The sequence below is a fragment of the Aythya marila genome, assembly GCF_965140915.1.
Source record: "Aythya marila genome assembly, chromosome: 1".
Lineage (NCBI taxonomy): Eukaryota > Metazoa > Chordata > Aves > Anseriformes > Anatidae > Aythya > Aythya marila.
The window spans coordinates 123,632,898-123,656,431 of record NC_139042.1 but is presented as its reverse complement, the minus strand read 5'-3'; the positions used below and the strand labels follow the sequence as shown (position 1 = coordinate 123,656,431).

Below are 23,534 nucleotides of genomic sequence, written 5' to 3'. Positions count from 1 at the left end.
CTCCTTTCTCTGCATCATCTAGTTTGCCAAAATGTCCTGTCCTTGCTTTTTTGTTCACACACTATCTTTGTAACGTCATCCTTCATTTAAAAAAGAATGTTAGGCACATGCAACGCAAATTATTGCACATGGCAATTTCTGCAACCTCATCAAATGGTGTGTCACACACTCTCTAATCTGTGTTCACTTTGCCTGTTTAGCCTATGAACTATCTGGAGCATGGGCAACCTCCTTTTGTATGCTTAAGCAATGAATGGCACAAAGAGGCTACATTTTAGACAGTACCTGAGCAATACTATAGCGAACAATGATTTGCCTAGCATCACACAAGAACTCTAGGACAAGTGGCAAGGAATAAAGCCATGTTTTCAAAATTTACGCAATTTCTTTAACCATTTGTCCTTTTTACAGTCTGTTGCCACAGCCACCAAACTTTTTCTAATTTTTACTTTAAATAAGTCAAGGAGACTGTGGACAAAATCCCAAGAGGGACTATTATACATCCCTAATACTCCCTGGACCCCACTGATATTGTAGAACAACCAAGGCTGGATCCTATGCAAAGCAGTGCCTCTTAAAGGCTTTATGCAAATATAAGTTTTGTGGACTATAGCTCAGCTATGGAAGTCCTCCTGCCCCCCCAAAAAAAAGAAAGAAAGAAAAAAAAAGTTTGTGTTATGCTCCTAGCACTGTCACACATTTTCACTAAGCACTTATTTGAGCATATGTCTAAGTCTTCTCCTGAATCATTTTATGTCTACTGTCTGCAGGTTTTTCCTTGATTTTTCAGTATTTTTTTCTAAGCGTGGACACCCAAAGTGGACTTAGATTTATTGATGGATACTCCGGTACTAAAAAATCACTTTTCAACATTTCAGCAAGAGGATTGCACTAGAAATAGAGTTGTTTGTCAAACACAAACTCCAGATCTTTCACAAAACTTGTGTGTCCCAGGAGACACTCACTAGCCTGAAATATATGGTCTTAAACTTTTGTTTTTAAGTCAAGTTGGAGATATTAAAAACAGAGAACAGACATGGTTATATTTTGACTGAGGTCTGGTTCATGTGCACCTGCTACTGATATTTTCCTAATCTGGGCTCCATAACAGATTCTTCACATCTAAACAGCCTTGGGTGGATTCACAATATATATTGGAGTAATATTAGCAGGGAAAATTGTCTAGGAATCATCGATGAGAAAGGTTGGAAGAGTTTTGGCTGTAGTGAGAGATTTTAGAGGGCAATAAATATGATCAGTGAATCTTTTTCCTCCCCTAATTTGACCTTCTCTCAAGATGCAAGCTGTCTTTTGTCATTCTCTGGGATTTTTAAGCCAACCTCTTTCTCTTCTCACCCTTCTCATACATTCACATCTCTCTCCCTCTCTGTCTGCAGCAAGAATATCCCATGCTTCTTCTTCTGTGCCTGCTAGATTTCTGCTGTAGTAGTGGTCTCTTCTTTTGTTAAAGTGCTTTTGTAAACAAGTAAGTGGCAATTTTTCATTTTGTTCAGCTTGAGTTAGGGTTCAACAAAGACTTCAAAGTAATAATTCAGACTCTTCTGGTTGAAGGGAAAAAAACAATGTGAATTCAGGCTTTTACTCCAGTTTCATTTTGATTTTAAAATATGTTTTGTTTTAATACACTCTGGTTATCAGAATAAACTAAGTGATAGCTACGTTTTTTGTGCTATTTACAAGTCTGTCAGTATTTGTGTCAAGAGCATATTTCAGGTATCAATTATTCACCATCTGTATTCTAGATCACTAGTAACAGTACTAAGTAGGGTAAAGCATGGGTTACTGTAGAAGTCTACTAGAAAGTCTCTGAATTCAAATTTGAAAAGTACTTTTTGAGAGTTGTCCAGTAATCAACCCTTAGTCCCATTTAATGTGTATTTCTCTCATAAGTTTAATTAGAATCCTCTGTGGTACTATGTCAAAAATACTTAAAAATTCTAAGAAGTATTGCTTTTGTACTGTTACACTTACTAATTCAAATTCTAATAGCATTGAAAATGAACACTAATACTTTTGACATAACATCAATACCTTCATTCCTAAGTTTGCAATCACTGAAACACACATAGCTTTTCGCTTCATCATTTTGTCTGAAATCAAGGTCTGACTTAATGGTTTATAATAACATCATAATATTCATATTTAGTATTTGCTGCAAAGCTTTCTCCTTGCTAATTCCATACTGGAAAAGGGCTTGTTTTTAAACTCTTCACAAGTGAGGAATGGCCTACATTTCCTTGTCACGTCATCTCAACTTTCTTTACATCTTTTGAAGCTAGGTTTATATTCCACTTCTCTCTTTAGCACCCCTCTCTTCACCTTATTATTTTGAGACAGCCCTACCTGCTTTGATTACTCTCCAATGGAATGAAGTTCTGGTCAGGAGACAGAGGCTGAGGCATCCATACATCCCTCCCACTGCCTGGATTGTTCCCCAATGCTTCACTCAAAGCATGTCTTCAGTCTCACTTCAGTGGTGCAGCCACAAGCTTGTCTAATACTTTTTTGCTTGTTTTGGCCTTAGGACAGGAAAATCTCAAAATAATATCCTCCAGTCTTTTCTATTTTTCAGCTTCTTCTCCGATGTCTCCTACAATTCAAGCAGTTTCATGTGATTTTCTCAAAAACAGGCTGACATTTTTGCTGAAACCAAAAGCTAAACAAAATGTCTGAGGAAGACGGACATTGTACAGGGGAAGTTTTCAGCTCGAATTATGACAAACATTCATAGCGATGATACAAACGATGAAAAGAAAATTACACGTATGGTTTTTGGACTCAGATTTCTCACTAACCTTGCAATTTTTTACGGTTTTAGAGTCTGGGGAGCTAAATAGAGGTTAGGGTCCAATGTTGTAAGTAGTGTAAACTGTAAAAAATGTTATTTATTGTTATTGCTATTAACTGATGCATCCAAGGGGAAACGGTTATACAAATGTATGGTGCTTTTAACTATTGAGAACACTTCAGGATTGTGCAGTTAGGGACTGTAAAGCAGTGGGAAACGTTGCCTGCGGTAAGGTTTGGGCTCATCTTGCCCAGCACCGAGCTGGCTGCTAGGAATAACCACCTGTGTGCTGAGTGGTGTCACTGCATTTGCACAGAGGTACCCGGGCCGGCCATAACCCCACCTCAGCGGCCCGTTAACCGCCCCTAGCCCAGCCGTTGCCATGGCTGCTGCCTCCCCCCACCCCCGCTGGGCGGTGCCCGGCCACCACGTGACCGCCCGAGCACTGCCCACACCCCGAAGCGCCACTGTGGGGCGCTGCGCGCATGCGCCGGCGCTTCCGGGCTTGTGCCCTCGTTCCCTCCTCCCCCTCCCCGTTCCCCCCCTCCCCCCCCCGTCCCAGCCATGGCGACACCGGGGGGGCTGATCCGGGCCGCGCGCCGCGGGACCCTCGCCCAGGTAACGGCACCGGGACGGGCGCGGGGCCCTCCGCGGCCTCTCGGGCTCGGGCCTGCCCAATCGCCAGGCTGCCCGTACCCACCCGCAGCGGCCGCGGTCGGCTCTGCGCATGCGCAGGGGCGGGGCGAGGCGGTGGGTGCTCTTCCGGGCGGCTCCGGCCGGCACTGCTCGCCCCGAGCGCTGGGTTCCGGGGGGGCTGTGAGGTCCCCCTGCAGAAGGCAAATAATCGTGTGTTACCGTGGGGCTGCCCACAGGCTGCACAGAGCTGGGGTGCCCCAGCCCTGGAGGTGCCCAAGGCCAGGCTGGATGGGGCTTTGGGCAGCCTGGGCTGGTGGGAGCTGTCCCTGCCCATGGCAGAGGGGTTGGAACTGGATGGGCTTTAAGGTCCCTTCCAACCTAAACCGTTCTGTAATGCCATGAATCTATCATAATAAATCATTGTTTACATAGCGAGGCAGTTGGCTTTTTCATGAAAATCATGGTCACGTTTATATATCATCTAAATCTGAAGTGATATTCTATGTTTCTATAGTGGAGCAATTCATCTAGAATGGGTGTCAGCGCAGACAACCTGCATCTCAGGGTGCCCAGGGGGAGAAGTGAAAGGTCAAATACCACTTCCAATTTCTCACTGATCCTGCTGGCTGTGACCTTGCAGCAACTGTATTCCCCTCCATCACAAAGTTGTTCAGAAAATTTCAGGCTAAAAAAAATACACTAATACACACACACACACACAAAAATCTTTACATATCAGTAAGTTTTGGTAAGTTTCAAGTTGCAGGGATGTTTGGATTATTTCAGAACTAGGATTTTGAAGGTTAAATTTAAGAAATGAGGGCACATCTCAGTTTCTTGTCAACACAGTTCATAGCATGCAAATGACCGTGATGCCCTGTTTTGAAAGGAGCACTCTGTTGAGGAGAGAGAGTGGGAGGGAAAGAGGAAGAATCTGTTATCCCATAGAAAACTTTAATAAGTGATATTTCACGTAATAATTGTAAAATTCCTACTAGATATTATTATGGGGCAGGTGTAAGGTGTCCATTTACATTTTATTTTTCTTTGTTTTGGAATTAATTTTGTGTATAAGACTATTCTGAATGTTAACCATATGGAAGACCTGAAGAGTCTTGACATGTCATACTCAATAAGCTTGTTAGGTATTTCCATTCCTTTAGGTGCTTTGATTTCATTTCATCGATGTGTACCTAAGTCATCCTAGGTTTATAACCCTTCATGTTTTGAACAATTACATTGTCCCTGTAATACATTTGCCAAAGCAAGCAACATGCAGATCTTGCAAAGATGCGACAAACAACTTCTAATTTTTAGAACAAGAACTGCAAAATTTATCAAAAGTAGTAAAAAGGTTTGTACATGCCTGTCTTTTCAGCTACTCACTGTAGCTCTTTGGGTTCCAATCAGTATCCTAACAGGTAATTTCCCCTGCCTTCATGCCTCTTGAAAAGGTTGTTCTATTCTGCATAGTAGACAAATCTGCTCTGAGTAGACTTGGCTTTGTTACATCTTAATATTCTCTCTGACTTGAACTTATTTGCCAGGTTAAAGTCACCCATTAGGTCAAGATTACTCATCAGGTGCTTTGTCACGTCTTTACTCTTACCTGTTTTCCTTTAGATGTGCTGTGTATGTGAGAATGTAATTCCTTCCTATTATTCTATACCTGTTTCTAATTTAAAAACCAAGAAGCTCAAAGTTAGTATTATGTAACTTCTTCCTACTTCTTACTGTACTCCCACACTCCCACAGACAATAGTGGTAATTTGAATTGTTTTTTTTTTTGTTTTGTTTTCAAATTTGCAAGTCCAATATGTCGTGGGCTTTTGTCACTTTCACTTTAAGTGCCCTCTTATGGCTACCTACTAAGAATTGCACTCTAATGTGAAGAAAAAAATACTGGCTTCCTAATTTATTCCTATTGCTGTTCCTATTGCCAGACTGCACTTTGGTGTAGTTCAACTATTACGTCAGACAGCTTGGAATGGGTTGATCATTTATTTGCTGTGTGCTAATGCAGAAGATTCAAATTTCAAGCTGGAAATGTGTTTGTCTTCAAGCTTCAGTCATATGTACTTTTTGGACCCTAAAAGACTTGATATTTTAAGCATTCAATAATGTAGTCATTGTTATTAGAAGATGCAATTTCTGTGATTTCAGCTGTGTTTCACTGGAGTAAACAGTTCATCATTAGGCTGGATTTATCCTGCTGTGTAAAAGTTCCTGGTGTTGTAAGTATTTTTACTACACGACTGGAACATGTAAACACAATATACATTGTTAAGAAGAAAGTAACATTTTGTTGGAGAGGTTAATTATATTCTGTGGATCTTGACTTTTAAGACCTTACTTTCGTACTCCTTGACTTACTGCTCATCAGTGGTCTGTAAGCCAGGGTTATGGGAAATCATTTCATCAAGTTTTTTTCTTTGATCATAGAGTCTTAAAGATGGCAACTAGCAGGTACAACAGGGAATTACTAATAATATTATGAGAAATCCAACTATAGCCTAAAGTATCAGTAGGAAAATACAATGTAAGGTAAGTCAGTTGGTGTCTGACTTGATAAAATATGAATTAGCAGAGTTTTAGTCCTGTCAGCAAAGGGCATTCTTAACCACAACAGGACATTCTTAACCACAACAGCTACTGATGAAAAAATCTGAGTATGTGAATGAGGTGAACTTATGAACTATATGTAGTTAGGTGACTGGGGAAGAAAATCTTACCTGTCAGCAGTACTACCAATGTCTGTGACTAACTGCCAAGCATTTTTGTACCGGTGTGAACTTAAGCTCTTGGACAGGATATTTCTTTTCTCCTTTACACCTCAAAATGGACTTATGATTTGGTCAAAGAGAAGTCTAGACAGCATTGTATGTGTCCCCTTCAGACTCTGCTTTGTTCAGATCTACATCACTGTTGCTATATAGTACGTTTCAGACACACTTTACTGTTTATGTTGTCTTAGTTAAGTAGAAGAATTATGAGGTCTTGCTTTTGGTTATTGGTTCTCATGCACCACTAGCTGGTTTTCCAGGTACCCAGGTAGAATCCATACAATCATAGAATTGTTCGGGTTGGAAGGGACCTTAAAGATTGCCTAATTACAACTCCCCTGCCATAGGCAGGGACACTTCCCGCTAGACCAGGTTGCTCAAAGTCCCATCCAGCCTGGCCTTGAATACTTTCAGGGAGGGGGTATCCACAGCTTTTCTGGGCAACCTGTTCCAGTGCCTCACCACCCTCACATTGAAGAATTTCATCCTTTAGCCTAAAAGCCTACTTTTACATGTTATTGGCCTTCTGGAAGATATCAGGAGCCTTTAGCACCATTTTTCTGTTCTAATAGCCAGGCAGTTATCACTTATTTATAAGAATACTGTAATACCTCTGTGGTTTTTCTTTCTGAGAGCATCTTTTATAGAAAACATTAACTTTTCATTTTGCTTCTTTTTCTCCTACCCTGACATTCCCTCTTCTATGCATAAGCCTTCCCTGGCCTTCACATATGATCTGTTGCAGAGGTGGTATTGTCTCTGGTAACCTGTGTGCTTTGATATCCTACAACCTCCATCTCTTACCAACTTTAGCAGCATTCTGCTTCGCTGGAAAGTGGATTTTCTTTTAGCTCTCAGTGATACAGAACTACTTCTTATAGCCACAAGGGATGTCTTATTTTAATACAAAATACTTTCATCTTTGGTATTAGAATTCAGCCCTTTTTATTTTTTTCCTTGTAATCAAATTTGGATTAGCTATAACGAAACTCAGGACAGTGAGTCTGTCAGGCACTGTCCAGGTCATACAGAGAAAAGATTGATTTGAGTCCAGCAGTCCCAAGGGTGCTGCTCCTGCCTCTTTTAGAGTGCTGCACAGAAAACATCCCCGGTGAATGTTTAGTCAGGACCATCGCAAAAACAAGACCTTCAAATCCAAGGAATCTTAGCCAATGTGTTGGTAAACTCAGCAGCTCAGTTAGGAGTGTACCTGTACCTTTACATGAGTTAATAGCCAAAAATATGCCACAGGATAAATCCATTTCCCTAGCTTGCTTTTTGGTCACAGTTTGTGACCAAAGACGGTGCTAAAATCAAGGTGCACTTACTGTTTCTTCCTCTGCTGTGGCAGCTTCCAGAGGCCAAGGTTAGACTCCTTAGTCGGGCATGCTTTGCTCTTAAGAAGTCCGTGTTTGCTATTGTTTTTTTTCCCTCTAGTTATGTTCCAGGGAATTACAAAAAATGGGTTTTGTTCACTGAGAATTTATGCTAAGCAGACTACCTTCCAGGCTGCCTCTTTTATCATCGCTTGTATTTTTGGAGACAGGAATGACATTTGTCCTTCTTTGGTCTCCTGATACTTTGTTAGGCCTCTGTGAACGCCAGTATTCTTAGTACTTTAAAAGATCTTCAAACTGGTTGGTGTTGATGAAATATGATTCATTTTTTGATGAACTATTGTTCTTTCTGTATTCAGGCCACCTGATCGCTCCATTGTTACTGTGCTGGTTATGTTAACGATTGGTCATGTTTCATATTTTTTTAATGAAGATTGCTGTGAAAAAGGCATCAAAGATAAAAATTGAAGGGTTGTTTTAGAGAGAACCGCTAAAATGCATTTTCCCAAATTGCAAATTTAATCTTGAATATTTTTAGCTATAGTTACTGTATGAGTTAGGGAGAAAGGTGGTAACTGAAAGAACCAGGCCCTAATCCTTACAAATGTCAAAGGCTGGAGTTAAAACTATAGTGGAAGCTAGAGCTCAATGCTTAATATCATTCAGCTTTTTTATAAATGAAATGCAAACTCTTTAAAGGAGACCATGTTCCCATCTTGAATTTGTTGCTGTTACATAGGGATCACTTTGTTAATCATTAATGAAATTAGTCCCCAGATGCATGTAACAAGCTGTGGTTGTACACAGGTTACTGCAGCAGGTCAACTTCAGAACGACCATCCAGGCACTCATGTACTGAGATGAGCAAAGAGTTTAAGTGCCTGCCTTGGATTTATGATTGTGGTAGTCCCTGGTGTAGCATCTCTTTCTTCTAGGGAGCATGAAGGTTGGAGGCAGCAAAGTGCTCTTAACTGAGAAAAAAGCTGGAAATCCAAATGCCTATTTGATAGCAAAAACCTGTGCCATGTCCTGGTGTCCAGTATGTTCAATATGTTGTAATTTACAGGACCTTTAGGAAAGATCTAAGAGACATGAGAAGTACCTTCCAAATTGGAGTGGCTTCTATGTGGATTCATGCACAGAAATTGATACTGAATTTATTTATTTAATTTCTCATTTTCTTAAATGTTAGCTTTTTGGCTATTGCTGATGGGCATAGGTGCTCATGGTTCAGTTACCCAACTGCTCCAGGAATCAATTGGATTTAGCAACATGTTCCAGCCTCTGGATTAAAACTTTAGCATATTTTATCCAGTTTGGAAATTAATGAATTCTTTCCTAATCAGTCATTTGTTTTATTTTGAATCACAAAGTAATTTGCATGTAGGAAATATGCCTTATCTTTTAGATAGTATTGAAGGTGTTCTCTGTGCCAGAATGAAACCATTATCTTGTGTACCATATTCGAAGGTGAAAGGAAGTTAGTATGCAGTGAGAATATATATTTCTCAAGTCTTCACTGGGTTTGGGAGCACTCAAATTTCCACACAGATTTATTAGAATTTCCACTTGGAGAGAGACTTCCCCTAATCTGCATTACTTAGGGCTTCGTCTGTAGCAAATTTTGACCACTGTTGTAGCTACACAAGAGAGAGCCCCCCATTGTAGACAGAAATGAAGCATCTTTGAGGCGTGAACTGGCCCTATTCATTTCCATAATGGAGTTCTAACAATAAAGTCTGGCAAATGTAGACTGTTTTAGCAGGAAACAGCCCTTTATTCTGGCATCTTGGCAGGGCTTGGGTAGAGTCCCACCATTCTTTCCCCCTCTGGCCCTTGCTTTGAGTCGCTTGGCTGAGCCTGTTTTTTTCTCTTGAGAGACTTCTGTTTTTATTAACTTGTTTTTGTAGAGTGAGTTTAATGAAAGATGCTACACTGGCAGTTCTGGATGTTGAATTTCTGTGTACATTTCTCTGGTGCATATATTGGACAAATGTATCATGAATTGTGCAGTCTGTAGTGGATCACCTCTGTCTCTAGACTGTAGACTGGGGGTCTTGTTTTAATGCCGTTTCTTTGGCAGATAGAATTTCCATTTACTAATACGGCAAGTGCTATTCTAGACCTTCAACAATTACTTTTTCCATGACACAAGTTGTGGTTTATCCTGGGACTCCAGGGTTAGATGAACAAGCATTTTATGGAGTTGACTCAAATTACAGTAGAATCAGAAGCTGAAGTGAAGAAAACCCCTAAACTTTAAGTCAGTTATGTCACCTTAGATCATTTATTTTTTGAGCTCTGCTGAGTTTGTAAGTAGTGAATTGAAATTGTTTTCCTTCTGGTTATTTGAGCCGTTAACTGTTAGTAACTGCAGCAATACCATTCTTAGAGTCCCCTGCTCGGACGACTCTTGTAGGAAATCTTATCACTTTGTGTTGTATCAAGCAAATCCATTTCATCTACTGGACTCAATTCAATGCATTTTTGTCCCCAGAGTTGTCTACCTTGAGAGTATATCGAACTTCTTACTACAAGGGGAAGAAAGGAGGGGAACCACATATATGGTTGCTACCAGAAATCAAATGTCTGTTTTTAACTTTTAACCTCAAGGGTTTTTTTGAATTATGCTAGGGCTTGCTTCCACTGCATGGAGCTGTCACAAGCATTGCAAAGGTGAAGTTGATCCAAGTGTTTCAGTGATATCTGCACGATGTCTGAATAAAGAATTAGTGTTGTGTGCAGAGACCACTAATAGGGGGTTCCTCAGTTTTCGTGGTGTTGCACGTAGGTCATGTTACAAACCACTACCCAGGATATTGATGTTTGTTTTTTTTCATAACCAGGCAGATAAAACCCTGTAATGCTCCATTTGTATTTAGATAGCACTTCTATTACTGTACAGAATAGAATTGTTTTGTTTACATTAACTAGTTTATAGATGAGGGGTTTGCAGCCTTATAGTACACATTAGAAGGTAACGTAAGTGCTTCTTATTGAGCTTTCAAAGGGGGGTAATCCTACCTAGGTGTGTGTCAATATTTCAGTTCCTGTGCAGAAAGATCCCAAGGGTAAGTAGTGAATAAGCTTCCGTTTCTGAGGCTCAAAGCTCCTGTATAATGCTTCTAATTCCCAGAAGTATGCAGAAGCTAAAGTAAGATGAGATTGTATATGTACTTCCACTCTGACAGATGGAGTATTAATATGTGGTTCTGAATCCAATCAGTACATTCTTCTTACTGTTGTTTCTGGTCACATGCTCTCAGTGACAATCAAATGTCGTTATACCTTGGTCTTCATAGCATTCTCTCAACAATCTGGATGTTGAGCTGTTGATCTCATTTAGAAAGTTACTGGCCAGCTTTCAGAAAACTTGAGTTGCTAGCATCTTCACAGCTTCTAAGGTCACCACCATCTTTTTCCTTTTGCCAGGTGTGTAGTTCTGACTTTGACATCTGCCATGTAGCTCTGCCTTGAAAAAGATATTTCAACATTTCTGTGTTAATAAGATTTCAGGCTTCCAAATTATCTCAGGAGTGATGATTTGGTCCAAATGACCAAAGGTTCACATAGCGACTATTTCTGTCACTTGCTTTCATGCTCACAGATACTCTAATATCACTGTCCTTTGGCAGTGAGGTTGCTAAATAGCCTGTTTTGAGCTTATCCAACAGCAGAAACAGTTCTTTTGAGGGATTCTTCCTTAATCCTAGAAGGTCTCATGGGCATTCCCTTTTCTGCTTACCGGCATTGCTTTTTACATTAACATCAGCAAAGAATTATGGGCAGCTACAAACTTTTGATGACAGAAACACATTATTCTATCCTTCCTAAATATAATCTTTTTATAGCCACATCAAAGTTTCTTTCAAAGGTGGTCTTTTGACTTCTACTTGAATTGGGTTATCCATTTGCAAATATTTTTCTTGAAATCACATACTTGCCAAGATGTGGAAAGACTTTACTTAATAGGCATCCATAGGGTGCTTTCCTTTTGCACAGAAGAACAAAAAGGTTTCAAACATTTCAAAGCCTCTTTGTTGCTTATGTAAAGGGAATGAAGGGTCCAGCCCTCTGAATTCCTAACCAAATCTCATTTTGCATCTCTGCTGGCTACAAATTAACCTATGTAATTGCTACCACCAAGAATGAGTACACTTCTGGTCTCCATATATTTCTAATGTTTTTTGTTGTTTTAGAATATATTCACATTTGACATCTTTGCAGAGTTAAAGCAATGTCAGCACTTTCCATGTTCATCAAACATTAAGCAAGGTCAGAACAGCCAAAGGTGGTGTTCCTCACTTCAGAGTGACATTTTTACAGTTCACAGCCATGCTAAATGGATTTTGAGTCTTTAGCAGAATACATTCAAAGCAGAATGGAATAATATATGTCTCTGGTATAACTGCAGTACAGTCTGCTTTTACACCAATGTACAAATGGTATATCCAACCTGAGGGTCGGCAATTTTTCTGGTTTCCTGTGGGCCAGTTTGGGTAATATAGGTAAGTTAGTGAGGGAGATTCCATCTTTAAAATAAATCAGTGTCACCCAGGAACTGGGGAACTTTTTATTTGACATTTCTGGGCTCAAAGTGCATCACGGTTGGGACTGTGATGGTATGATGTGACATGGATGGAGTTCGTGCAGCTATTCTAATCTCACACATAACGTTCTGCAAACTTTTACATGCAGTAGGCCTCAATCATGATAACCCTTAAATGTATCACTACAAATCCGCAAAATAAAAAAATATATATATAAAAAATAATAATTCTTTTGTAAGCAAAGAATTTGCTCTGTATAATGAACATTTCAGCAGTGGTAAATTCAGTAGTTGATTGCCTACTCTTTCCAGCACAGGCAATGGAAATCTAGATACTACACTCATCCTATCTTCAACCCAACCTTAGATACAATTCCTTAGGGAAAGCATATAGCTGTTATTGACTATTTTGACCATTTTTTTTATTGGCTATATTGACCACTGTCTTTGGGGTCAGTACTTGTATCCGAGCTGAAGCTTCCAGATGAGCTTCTGTGCTCCAGAACTCAGGATCATGCCTTGGCTACATCCATCTTTGAGGGCAAGACCTGAGCATAAATGAACCTTCCTGTTTTTGTCCCCCTCATCCATTCCTTGTTCTTTGTTTGTCCTTTCTGTGGAAACAGCCTGATCTGGTGATTTTGGGACAGACATTAAAAACAATTTAAACGAAGTTCCAAGTATTACCTTTCTCACTTCAGAAAATGTTTTGTTTTTTAATGCTGTAGAAGTCCTTAATAAAAGTGATTATTCTGCCTAAAGTATTCAACTGGTCTATGCTTAGGAGAGCTATCAAGGAGGACCAGTTGGGGCATTTTCTTTGTGCATGAGTATGCCATTAGCGAATTTACTGAGACTTCTACTTTGTAAGTTCTTCCAACAGTCATCAGGTGGTTTTAAAATTTTCCTTTTCAGACAGTGACCACAAGGTGAAAATTTTTAAACAGCTGTGTTAATTTTGGCCCCATGTGAAATGAAGACAACTTTTCCCAGCTAAAGGTAATTGCCAAATAAAATAATGGAGGGGAAATGAACTACTCTTTGAGTTTCTATGATAATATTCTGAAGAAACATAACTTTTCTTTGGAATTTTTATTTTTTAAAAAACATCTCTCTAGATGTAAGTTGATAGTCTTTGTTTATATCCCATAGGGCAATCTTGGTAGCAGGCAGACTCTTCATTCAAACAAAATATATAAGAAATATAATGAACTCTCTTTCAGCTAGAGGTCAGAGGAGAATCAACAGTCATCAGATGTTTTAAGATTTTTTTATACTAATGTGATCAAAAACATAAAACTTCTCCAGTTTCTCTGGGAGGGAAGTATTTAGTTATGGGGGCATTCTTTAGCTTTTTTGTTTGTTTGTTTTAAGAGTGCAATGTTTTCAATACTTAAAATGTGTTCAAATAAGCTATAACTATAATTTATAAATAATTTATGACTTTATTAATGTTGGTCTCCTGTAGCAAAATGAGTGCTAATTCTTCAATGGTGGCTATCAGTTTTATTCTATTAAAGCAGTGTACATTTCTGAATATGGGTATTTACCAGATTGCAAGCAGTTAACGTTAACCAGGATTTCACATCTTTCAGCAACACAGAATGGTCTTGCAAAGCATGTCAGTGTATAGCTGCTACCTGTGAAAAGGCTTCAAACCTCAAATTTTGTTAAATGCTGGTAGAAGGACTTGCATCTTGAGCTACCGTGAGATCTAGCCAGTCTACGTAGAGCTGTCTTCTATCTTCGTTCATCTCACTTTGACCTTAGTCATGGTTACATAAAATCATAGGCTCAAAGAACTGGGAGAGACCTACCTAGAGGTGATCTGGTGCTTCCGCTGTCCCAAAATAAAAGTGAGCTGTCCTATGTCTTTATCAACACATCTCATATAATATTTTCTTATAACTATTTCATTACTGTTAGGCAATCAGAACCTCTGTAAGCACTCTTCTGAAATGTTTTCTTTTTCTTGCTGTTGAAGTTTTCTTTACATCTGGTCTGAATCTTTCTTACTGCAACTTAAGCTCATTTTTTCTTACCCTATTAACTGTGGTCTCAAAAGTCATATGCAGAGGACTATGTATTTAAGGCATGTTTAAAATCTTGTCTCTCCTCAATTTTCCTTCCATTGGACTAAGCCTCAGTTCTTTTAGGCTTTCCTTAATAGTCTTATTTCTGAGGTCTCTCATTAGATTTGGTTACACATCTGTGGCCTTTTTCTACCACTGTTTTGAAATGCAGACCCAGATCGTGGCCCACTGCTACAGCTTGAGGCAGTCGTCATCGTGAGTAGGGTGAGAGATTTGTTCTGTGCTTTTCGATTTTGATTCTGTCAATGTATTCCTGTGCGATTTTTGCTGTAGTTGATTAATCTGTGTTTTTGCATAAGCATGACATTAAGTCTTCACTTTCTGAAGTGTTATAAACTTCAGATCCTGTTCTGCAGTTGTTGCCTGAACAGCTGTTCTCCTTGTATTTATGCAGTTCAGTATTTCTCACTGTATATATCCATGTCCATTGTCCTGGTAAAGAGCATCCCATTTTTTCAGACCATTTTGCCCCTCTATCAAGATCTCTTTGAGCCCTTCCAGCTTGGTGTCTGCAGATTTAATGAATACTCTTTATTTCATCATCAAGATTATTAATGAAGATACTAAAGTACTGAGTAATACTGGACCCCAGATGAAACCCTGCAAATCTGCAATTGGTTTATCTTTCCACACCCACTGTAAGCCATCAATAAATGCTGTTTTGTTTCTTTGTTTTTTTGCTGTCCAATTCCACCCCCTAGCATGTAGTATTTTGTTTAGGTGCTATTTCTGTAGCTTATGGGAAATTGAGACCCTAAAAATCAGGATATAACCTTTAATACTTCTCCATACTAGCATCTCTTCTGCTGTAGAAGGTTATTAGAAAAGTCTGGCATCGCTAGATCTTGAGAAGTACTGCTGTTTGCTGTTTATAGCTGTAATTTCTTCTAGGTTCTTAAAATTACTTCCTGTATTTTCCAAAAATTGCAGTTACTCTGACTAATGCAGAGTAACTCTTGGGTGAGGTCCCAGCGTGGAGTAGAAGCCGCTCTGCTCTCTCCTGGCCCGCTGCTGCTGTGCAAGTGTGCTTTGTACGGCCCATGGGGCTGCAGCTGGATCAGGAGGAAGGCAGACCTGGTGGATACATCAGAGGATTGTCTCCAGTCTCCAGGAATCTGTGCCTTCAAGTGTTTATTATTTGATTGCTGCTCATTCAGCAAAAAGTTCAGTAAACTTTTCTATGGGTGTGTGTCTTAGGTGTGTTCTCCGCAATGAAATAAGCCTGTGTAACTCCCTCTTCTTTTCCCTTTGCCTTGCAAGCACTGCCTACAGTACTGTGTAACTATCATACTTCCAGCTTTGATCATTGTGTGTGTCACCTAAGGGATCTGGAGGTAGCGTGCATGGGGCTGGCCTGACCTTGGTGCCTTGCCCAGCTGGCCAGAAGCCTCCTGCTGGTTGTCCAGCAGGCTTAGCTCCCCCTGCAGCCTCCTGCTGGAGAGGCACTAACTGGGTATTTCACTGGGTTTTGGTGAAATTGGCTAATGGATGCAGTTAATGTGTGAATGCAGTTAATGTGTGAAGAGGTAGTTGGTTGAAAAAGCTTTATTGCTTTAAAAAAGGGAGGGTGCTGCCTGTCTTGTGCTGTTTGAGACCATCGGCTGCAGTTCAGCGCGTGGCTTTGGAACCAGGCGGTGCAGCAGCAGTGCCTGAGTCCGTGTGCATTGCTCAGGAGCTGTGCCCCTCTGGGTTGTGCCACAGCTTTGGACAGGTGCCATGGCATGCTGTCCATCCACTTGATCTGGAGAGCTGTAGGGAGCACAGCACGCAAAAATCAGGCTATGGGTCTGTGGCCTTGCTCAGGGAGGCGTTGTGTTTTCGAGTAGGATCGGTCACAACAGCTGGCTGCATGCAGGACCTGTGCTTGCTTACTTCACCCACTGCGAGCAAACCCTTCCCGCCCTGTCAAAGATTAACACTGCCTCTTGTGCTAAGACCTCTGCGGGGTATTTGAGCCAACTCTTCTGTTTTGTAGGCTGCCGGCTGCTTCGCTATCCCTTAGCTGGAGTTTGTGTCACCTGTTTAACGCTGCACAGAGGGGGACAGGCCTGTGATGCCTTGGGCTCGGAGGTGACTCTGCGGTGCGGTGGTGTGGACTGCGGCAACCTGCCACAGATAATCCTTGCGCCTGTCAGTACAGCTGTCACTAGCACGTCGAGTGGCACGTGGAGCTCATAAAGGCAAATGGGAGAATACGTTTGTGGGACACAGCGCACCACATGAAAGGATCCATTCGCTTAGTCATCTTCAAGGAGGCAGCATGAGAGGGCAGCCTAACCCAAACGCAGTTACACTGCCGTCTTTTGCTAGCCCTAGAGGGCAGAGTTAAATTTATAGAGTGGGGTTAGTGTATGCTGTAAATGTTTCTCCTTTAAATGTGTTTCTCATTTTAAATATAAATATTAAAATCTTACTTAAGTTTAAATATAAATGTATTTGACATTCAAGAAAGGGGTACCAGGCAGTGCTCTTTAAATCTTAATTTATTTCGGTTTCTGAGCAGTGAGTTAAGCCCTTCTGAGAAGCTATTAATCTGAAATCTTGCTCTGGTATAAATATGTTTTCTTTCTAATTTAATGTTAGCTCTTTAATCCCTAAATTTAAGAATTAAGCATGATGAAATAGCATTTGTACCAGATGAATTTGATGTATTGAATTAAGAGATCGAGATAAACATGTTTTAAAGGCTTCCACAGCAACTTTTTGGAGAAGTAATTGCTTAAGAGGCAATAAATGAGGAAAACCCTGTAGTACATAGACTGCTTCTAAGGTTCCCTCTTACATTTTTTTTCTGATTTCTAGTGGCATTAACACTTAAATTGTCCCAATTAGGCTTTAAAATATATGCTTTGGCTAGTAAAATCTGACTTCTGGTTTCCCTGCATTTTGCTGCTTAATAGCTGGTAGAAGACAGTTTTCTGCTAAGCCAGCGTATCGTTTTAGAAACGAGAGCTTTGAAGTTGTAAAGTATTAATGAGGGAAATAAAAAATCATAGACAGATGCAAAAAATGCAGTAGTTGGGAACTTTTGTCAGCCCAAGAATTTCTTTTGTCTTTGAGGTTGAGGCAAGTTTTTCGTTTTTTGTTGTTGTTTTTTTTTTTTTTTTTTCCCTCCCTTTTTGATCCCTGTTGGGAGGATCTTCACGTTTGAAATTTGAAAATTTCTAATTTGTGTGTTTTACTCGAGTCTGTGTTTACTTAATACTGCTCTTTCTTCCCCCTGACTTTCACATTTGCTTTTTTTTTTCTGGCAACTTTGAACTTGCTTCAGTTTGGGACAGCTAGGGCTAAATGAACCGCCGCGGATAAAATTATAACAAGAAGAGCAATGTCTGTGAATGATCCTTTGCTGTTTCCTGAGTCGTTCCAGTCTCATTAATCAGTGCTAGCGCTGAGGCGGCTGTGCGGTGTGTTATGTCGCCAGCACAGCAGCTTCTCCGTCCCTTTCCCCCACCCCCTGCGTGCCTACACAGTGGGGAAAACTAGAGAGGGAAGCCATCAATCTTGCCTGTCGTATGTGTCAGCAGCGATTCTCCTGTTGACTTCCTGTTCTCTCCGTCTTGCCCGCCACCTGTGTTTAGAATTAGCTCGGATGCTGCAGACTTCGCTCGCCTCTTCACCTGTTCTGCCCTGACTACATGGCTATCAAAATAAAGCGGAGGGGCTAAATGCTATAGCATGTGAAAAGCAACCATCGCCGTGGGTTGCAGGGTGATTGCTGCTGCAGCTGTTGTTGTGTTACAGCTATTGTAATACTGCTGCAATCTTCTGTAATGATGAGGTTTTTAGCTCTGAAAACTATTGCTCGTGTTTCAGCCCAAAGGTGAGCTTGTGACCGAGTTGTTTTTCTTTTAATTAATCTAAAAATGAAAATATTAATTAGATATATTATGTAGATGCAGGAGTCTCCCATCAGTTAGCTTGCTGGGTTAGATTTATGAACAGACCGAAGGAATTATTCAGAAACCTCACCTTTATGCTCTGTTACTCAGACGATACAATTAGCAGATTCTCCAGGTGTTGATTTTTATATCTCTATATCTGGGTGGAGGGGGGGGTGTCTTGAAAATACAAGTGTCCATCTCCCCCTTCCCTGGGTACCACTAGATTGAAAAACTGAGATGTACTGCCTCTGGAGTTCTAGGCCAGGGTTAATGCCATAGTCTTATTATGGTCTGTCGTGTCAAACCGTAGCTCTATGACAGACTCCTATCAGCTGAATTCTGATGAAATTATCTAAATATTTCCTATGCCAAATGAAAAGGAGAAAGCAGTCCTGAGAATTGCTAATGGGCAGTTTTCTCCTATCTCCTTGAACAGATGCTAGTTTTTTTCTCTTTTTAAAACATGGAAGAGATTCAATTATTGGCATAAGATTTCTTTATACTTGTAGGTTTGTCTTCATCTGACATCTTTTCAAGTGTATGATTGCAATCTTTATGTTATAAATAAAGTTATAAAGAAGTTATGAAGAAGAGGAGCTTAATTCCTGTGAATGTTTTTACTTCATTTTATTTGTGTAATTCCTTTTGAGAATCAAATTAATTGCATTACGACTGATTCTGCTGCGTGTTTGAGAGGCAGATTTCTGTTGACCATGCCAGATAAATATATCTAACTTAGATTCAGCTCTCCCAGAATTCATAAAGCTAAACATGATGGGCATAGTCAGGATACAAAGAATTGATTAGAGTGACACAGAGGTTTTTTGATCTGCTTGAATCTTTGAGTGAGTGAAGTCTGAGGCTTCCCAAATCACAGGTTCCCTCACAAAATGGCTATATTTGTGTCTGTGCTGTGTCTTGCAGTATGAAGACAGTTCATACTTGAGCTTGCCTGGGTCTTAGCCTGACAAATTAAAATAAATAAATAAATAAATTCTTCCTGGTGAAGAATCTAAAAAATCTTTTTTTAAAAAAAATAGCAACTTCCTATAATTTTAAAGGAGAGAGAGGTGGCTTCTTATACTAATAAACAAAAGAAGACTTGCCCTTTTAAAAGGTGCAGATGTGGTGCTGAGCTCATGGAAAGAGCCCTGTAAGTTCATGGTCAGTGATATAATGAAATGCTTTTAGTAATGGACATGTGTTTTGCTTTCCACTTGATTTTTAGTTTGGTAAAGCAATGCTAGATTATAGCTAGTTGTACATTTCCATGCTTGTTTGTAAAATAGTCTTAAACTCTCTACTTTCCACAGTCTGTAATCTTTAATTTTAAAGAAATACATTTTTCCAGATTTCTTTGAAGAAACTATTATGTATTTTAATTTAATTTTTAAGTATGTAATTGTTTTACATGGGCTTTTTTTTTTTTTCTTTTGAAGATGTCTTGTAGCTGTTGTTTTGTTTGGATATCAATTATACCTATATCTGAGTAATATGCACTCAAATTGTACAGATGTCTAAATTAGAGGGTATTAACAAAGTAAATTTGAGTCAGCTGAAAGTCATGGAATGAAAAAGAGAAACTTTATTGTGAAACTTCTTCTACAGCTGCAAATAGTTTAAGGAGCATATGGTATCCTGCTCTGGAGGTTGCAAAAAGCTTTTAAACACAATTGGAAATGCAATCTGTACAGCTACCAGCATCGAAAGGACTGCATAGCTGCTCTAACGTGCTGCTGGGTTGCTGAAGAGCTTGGAAGCTTCTCTGTGTGCTCTTTAACAGATGAGAGAGTCATGTGTCTGTTTTCTGAGGTATACATCTTAACCCCTAAAATCCTCCTTCCCTAGGGTTCCTATAACTTGTGAAAGGGACTGTTTCTTGACGTAACATGACTGCTCAATATGTGAAAACAGTTTGGTCCACCAAGGACAAAAACCTAAGGGTAAGTTCCCCTTAGGTCAAAGGTAGCTGTATTTTTGAATACCCCCTTCTCTTCTTCAAACAATTTCTTGCTTTGGTAGATTGTTGTACATATAAACTTTAGGCAGTCTGCATGTTTCTTTCAAAGATAATAAGGTTCAGTGCTGCTTGAGCCAGTCTGCCCATGCCATAACTAACATGAGAAAGTTGTGTATCATGCAGATATTTCCCTATGTAACTGAACAGTATTTCATTGATTTTAGTAATATTCTTTCAAGAATTATTTTGGTTAGACAAGCATGCTATAAACACCTTAGCTTTCAAAATAAAACTGTTTGCAGTAGACTTTAGGAGACATACAAATGGCGTTTCCTTAACTCTAGCAACTTTTTTGTGTTCTCCAGTTCTGGCACACTTGTCTCATATGTACAGTGAATGAATGTAGTTTTGACTGCCATATTGATTCCTTGACAATTCTAGCTCTCCTTACTGCACGTGTGACCTGTTGAGAAAAGCGCAGCATTGGTCCAAAACAGCAGCACTGGCTTTGGGAAGGTGTCGTCTTTTCCAGTATAGCCTTTGGCATTCAGAATAGATGCAGGGTATTGGGATCATCACACTCTGCGACAACAATGTCATGCTTATTCCTGATAGCAGCTGACAAGTAAATGCTCTCGAACTCTTCCAGTTCAAGGAGCAGCAGTTGCTCATTCACTACTGAAAAAGAAGGTAGGTAAGAAGACACCTGATCCTTAACAGGCTTTAGACCAAACTTGTTTAGAAGTGCAGCCAGGAAATGCACTGTGGTGTTTGGAATCGCCTTGCAGATGTCTTATTGAGAGAAAACAAGCAATGGATGTTAAAACGTCTGTCGGATCCCATGCTCTTAACAGGAGTGTAGATTAACATGCAGCACTAGTGGTGTAGGTGCACACACCATACAGAGTTAAACATACGAACAGCAGGCTCACACTGTGCTTACTACAGATGTCTGAATGAGTGAGTGCCTGTGGGCTGGAGCTGCATGTCTTGTGGCTTTCACTCTGCTCCATTGGGAAGTCTTCACTCCTTTTGTTTTCATCCTTTTCCAACTTCGGTACTTCGGAGCACACAGCTCCCATCCCCTGACCTAGCAGCTCCACTGAAGCGCATTCCAGCCCTATGATTTCATGGTACCAGGCAGAACTCCCCTGCCATGCTGCTATGCTGCCCGCTGCTTCTCATGGAGTGAACAAACAGGGAACATAAACTCTCGCCAAAGGAGCAATGTTCTCTGTATATTTTTAGTGCTAGAAATTCAAGATTCGTTTAGGGGTGTTTTTTTCTGTTGTTTTTTGTTTTAATATAGACTTCTGCTAACACAATGGAATATTTCATACCACCCTATTTGCTGTAACATCTCATGCTTTATGTTGTTAAATAGAATCAAAGGAGTTAAAGATGAAAGACTTCTGGTCAACTGGTCCCTCAGCTGGGAGCCAGTGTGGGTTTGTTCTTTGTAATGTACTTGCAAGTCAAGCCTAGCTCAGTTTTCATTATTGGATTTACTTGTTTCTGCAAATTCCATACTATGAGTAAAGTAATTGCTGAGCTTTGACTCAGTATAATGCTGCTACTGTTTGTTTCTTGTGTTTAACTTGTTATTTATTGCCCATATACTGAACAACCCTTTCATAAGTAGTTGTTTACCATTTGAACACACAAACACCATTAGAGATGCCATGCTCGCTTTCACAGGTACACTCTTTTCTGGGTAGACAGAGAACTTTCTTCTCTGTTTATATAAAACCCTGTCCGTTTTGCATTGTAGTTGGGTGTTTTCTTTCCAACTTAAATTGTGTCACCAAATGTTAGCTTACATCGTATTACAATAAACCCATCTTTAATTAGCTCATCGTTACCCTTAAGATATTTGGTGTTAGCACAGAATTTGAACGTGCATGTTGAGACACCAATATTTTGTATTTTATTTGTGAAAAATGTTTTCGAACTACCTGTTAAAATGTCATTATTACATTTGTGCCATCTATTTGAGTGTATTAAAATCAGGGAAAATTTTGTTAATATGTTTGATATGTTCATAGTGACTTAATCTGCAGAGCTGGCAGTGATCTTGGAAGGGAAGAAGAAAGATAAAGAACATGTCATGGAAAGCATACGAAGCAGGGACCAAGGCTGCAGGAAACTGGAATCAGTGTGACTTTGGGGCTGAGGAGGTTTGTAGATAGAGTTGTTCTCCACAGGCTCAGGGTGCCAGCTGTGTTTGGGTGAAGGCATTGGCACATGAGCTGACCTGTGTGAACTGCAGATTCCAGATTCCTGGTACAACAGATGTTTACCCCAAGGGGGCAGAGCTGTTTCTGTCCTAAAGTGCTATGAGCTTCAGAGTCTCAGGGAAATGAAACAGTAACAGGGTATTTCAGGTGATGCTGTCTTTGTCTAGATGGCAGTCAAAAGATGTGCAATCTTCTGCATCATGCTTTAACATGGTCATCTTAACATATTTTATTTATGCCCGTAGTGCATTTCTGAAACATTGTACAGTTTCTCAACTATTCTAGCAGTGCAACTAGGAAACATTCTCTATAAAGCCACTGGAGTCAAGGCAGCAATGGCCTCCTTACCATATGGCATCCTCTGCCTCCTAGCTGTCTTGATATGCCATCCAAGAGTTCATCTGGGAAGCAGGGGATGGGAGAAAACAAGTAGGGGAAGAAAATACTACAAGAACACAGAAGGGGTAAAACTACATGGAGAAGAAAACAAAAAGTGGAGCTGTAAGCAACCTTAGCCTGTGTAGAATAGTGTGGTTAAACAGGCATATAAGTGGGTGCTGGAAACAATCAGCACTGTGGAAAGATGTGAAGGTGGGAAGGAGCATCAGGATTAGAAGTGAGTGAAGGGAGACAGAGAGATGAGGAGAGGAAATGTGCTCTGAGAAACAACCAGCTGTTCTGGGATCCCTGGGTGCAGAACGCCATCTTAGTGATCATCTATTTATAGTCTTGTTTTCTTTCCTGAGCAACATTGGAAACAAAAGACAAATGTTATGCCTGCTAAATAACTTTTGCATTGCTTCGCCACCACTCTATGTCCTTAATAATAACAGCACAGCTCTGAACCCTAGTGAATCTTCAGTTCAAGTGTCTACAAAACTTCACTTTACGTATATATGTTGGGATTCTTTATGTCTCCTTCTCTAGGTGAGCACCTGGACTTGCTCAGTTAACAGCAAGTTGGCTGCAGTCCTCGGGCCAGGTAGTAGCTTAGCAGGAATTCAGGGGTTCTGCAGGTGGTAATAAATGCTCTGATGGAGGTTCCTAGGAAAACAAGGGGTCACATGGCAAGCAAGGCATTGTATAGCATGACCACATTTTTTTTGTGATGGAGAAAAGGGGTATGGGTGGTCAAGGACTGGAGCACAAGAACAGGGAGTTAGAATTACTGTTGGAGGAAATGTTGTGCTTTTCACAGCACTAGCTACATTCCAGCTACTGTGCTGGAGGTTCCCCAAGAGCATTT

The 23,534-nt window shown here is 40.2% G+C and overlaps 1 protein-coding gene across 4 annotated transcripts in view; it reads left to right on the top strand.

Annotated features, from left to right (window-relative positions):
* The first annotated feature begins 3,296 nt into the window (after nt 1–3,296).
* WARS2 (tryptophanyl tRNA synthetase 2, mitochondrial) overlaps nt 3,297–23,534 on the top strand; it is a 51,769-nt gene continuing 31,531 nt past the window's right edge. For 3 of the 4 annotated variants that reach the window (XR_014318431.1, XR_014318432.1, XM_082771214.1), the window contains exon 1: nt 3,314–3,427. Coding sequence is in view for 1 of the 4 variants with exons in the window: in XM_082771214.1 (XP_082627340.1) it covers nt 3,374–3,427 (54 nt within the window). In the remaining 3 variants the exon portion in view is untranslated. Of the gene's footprint in view, nt 3,428–16,182; nt 16,551–23,534 lie in introns of all 4 variants that reach the window. The other variant, XM_082771215.1, reaches the window with a different exon arrangement.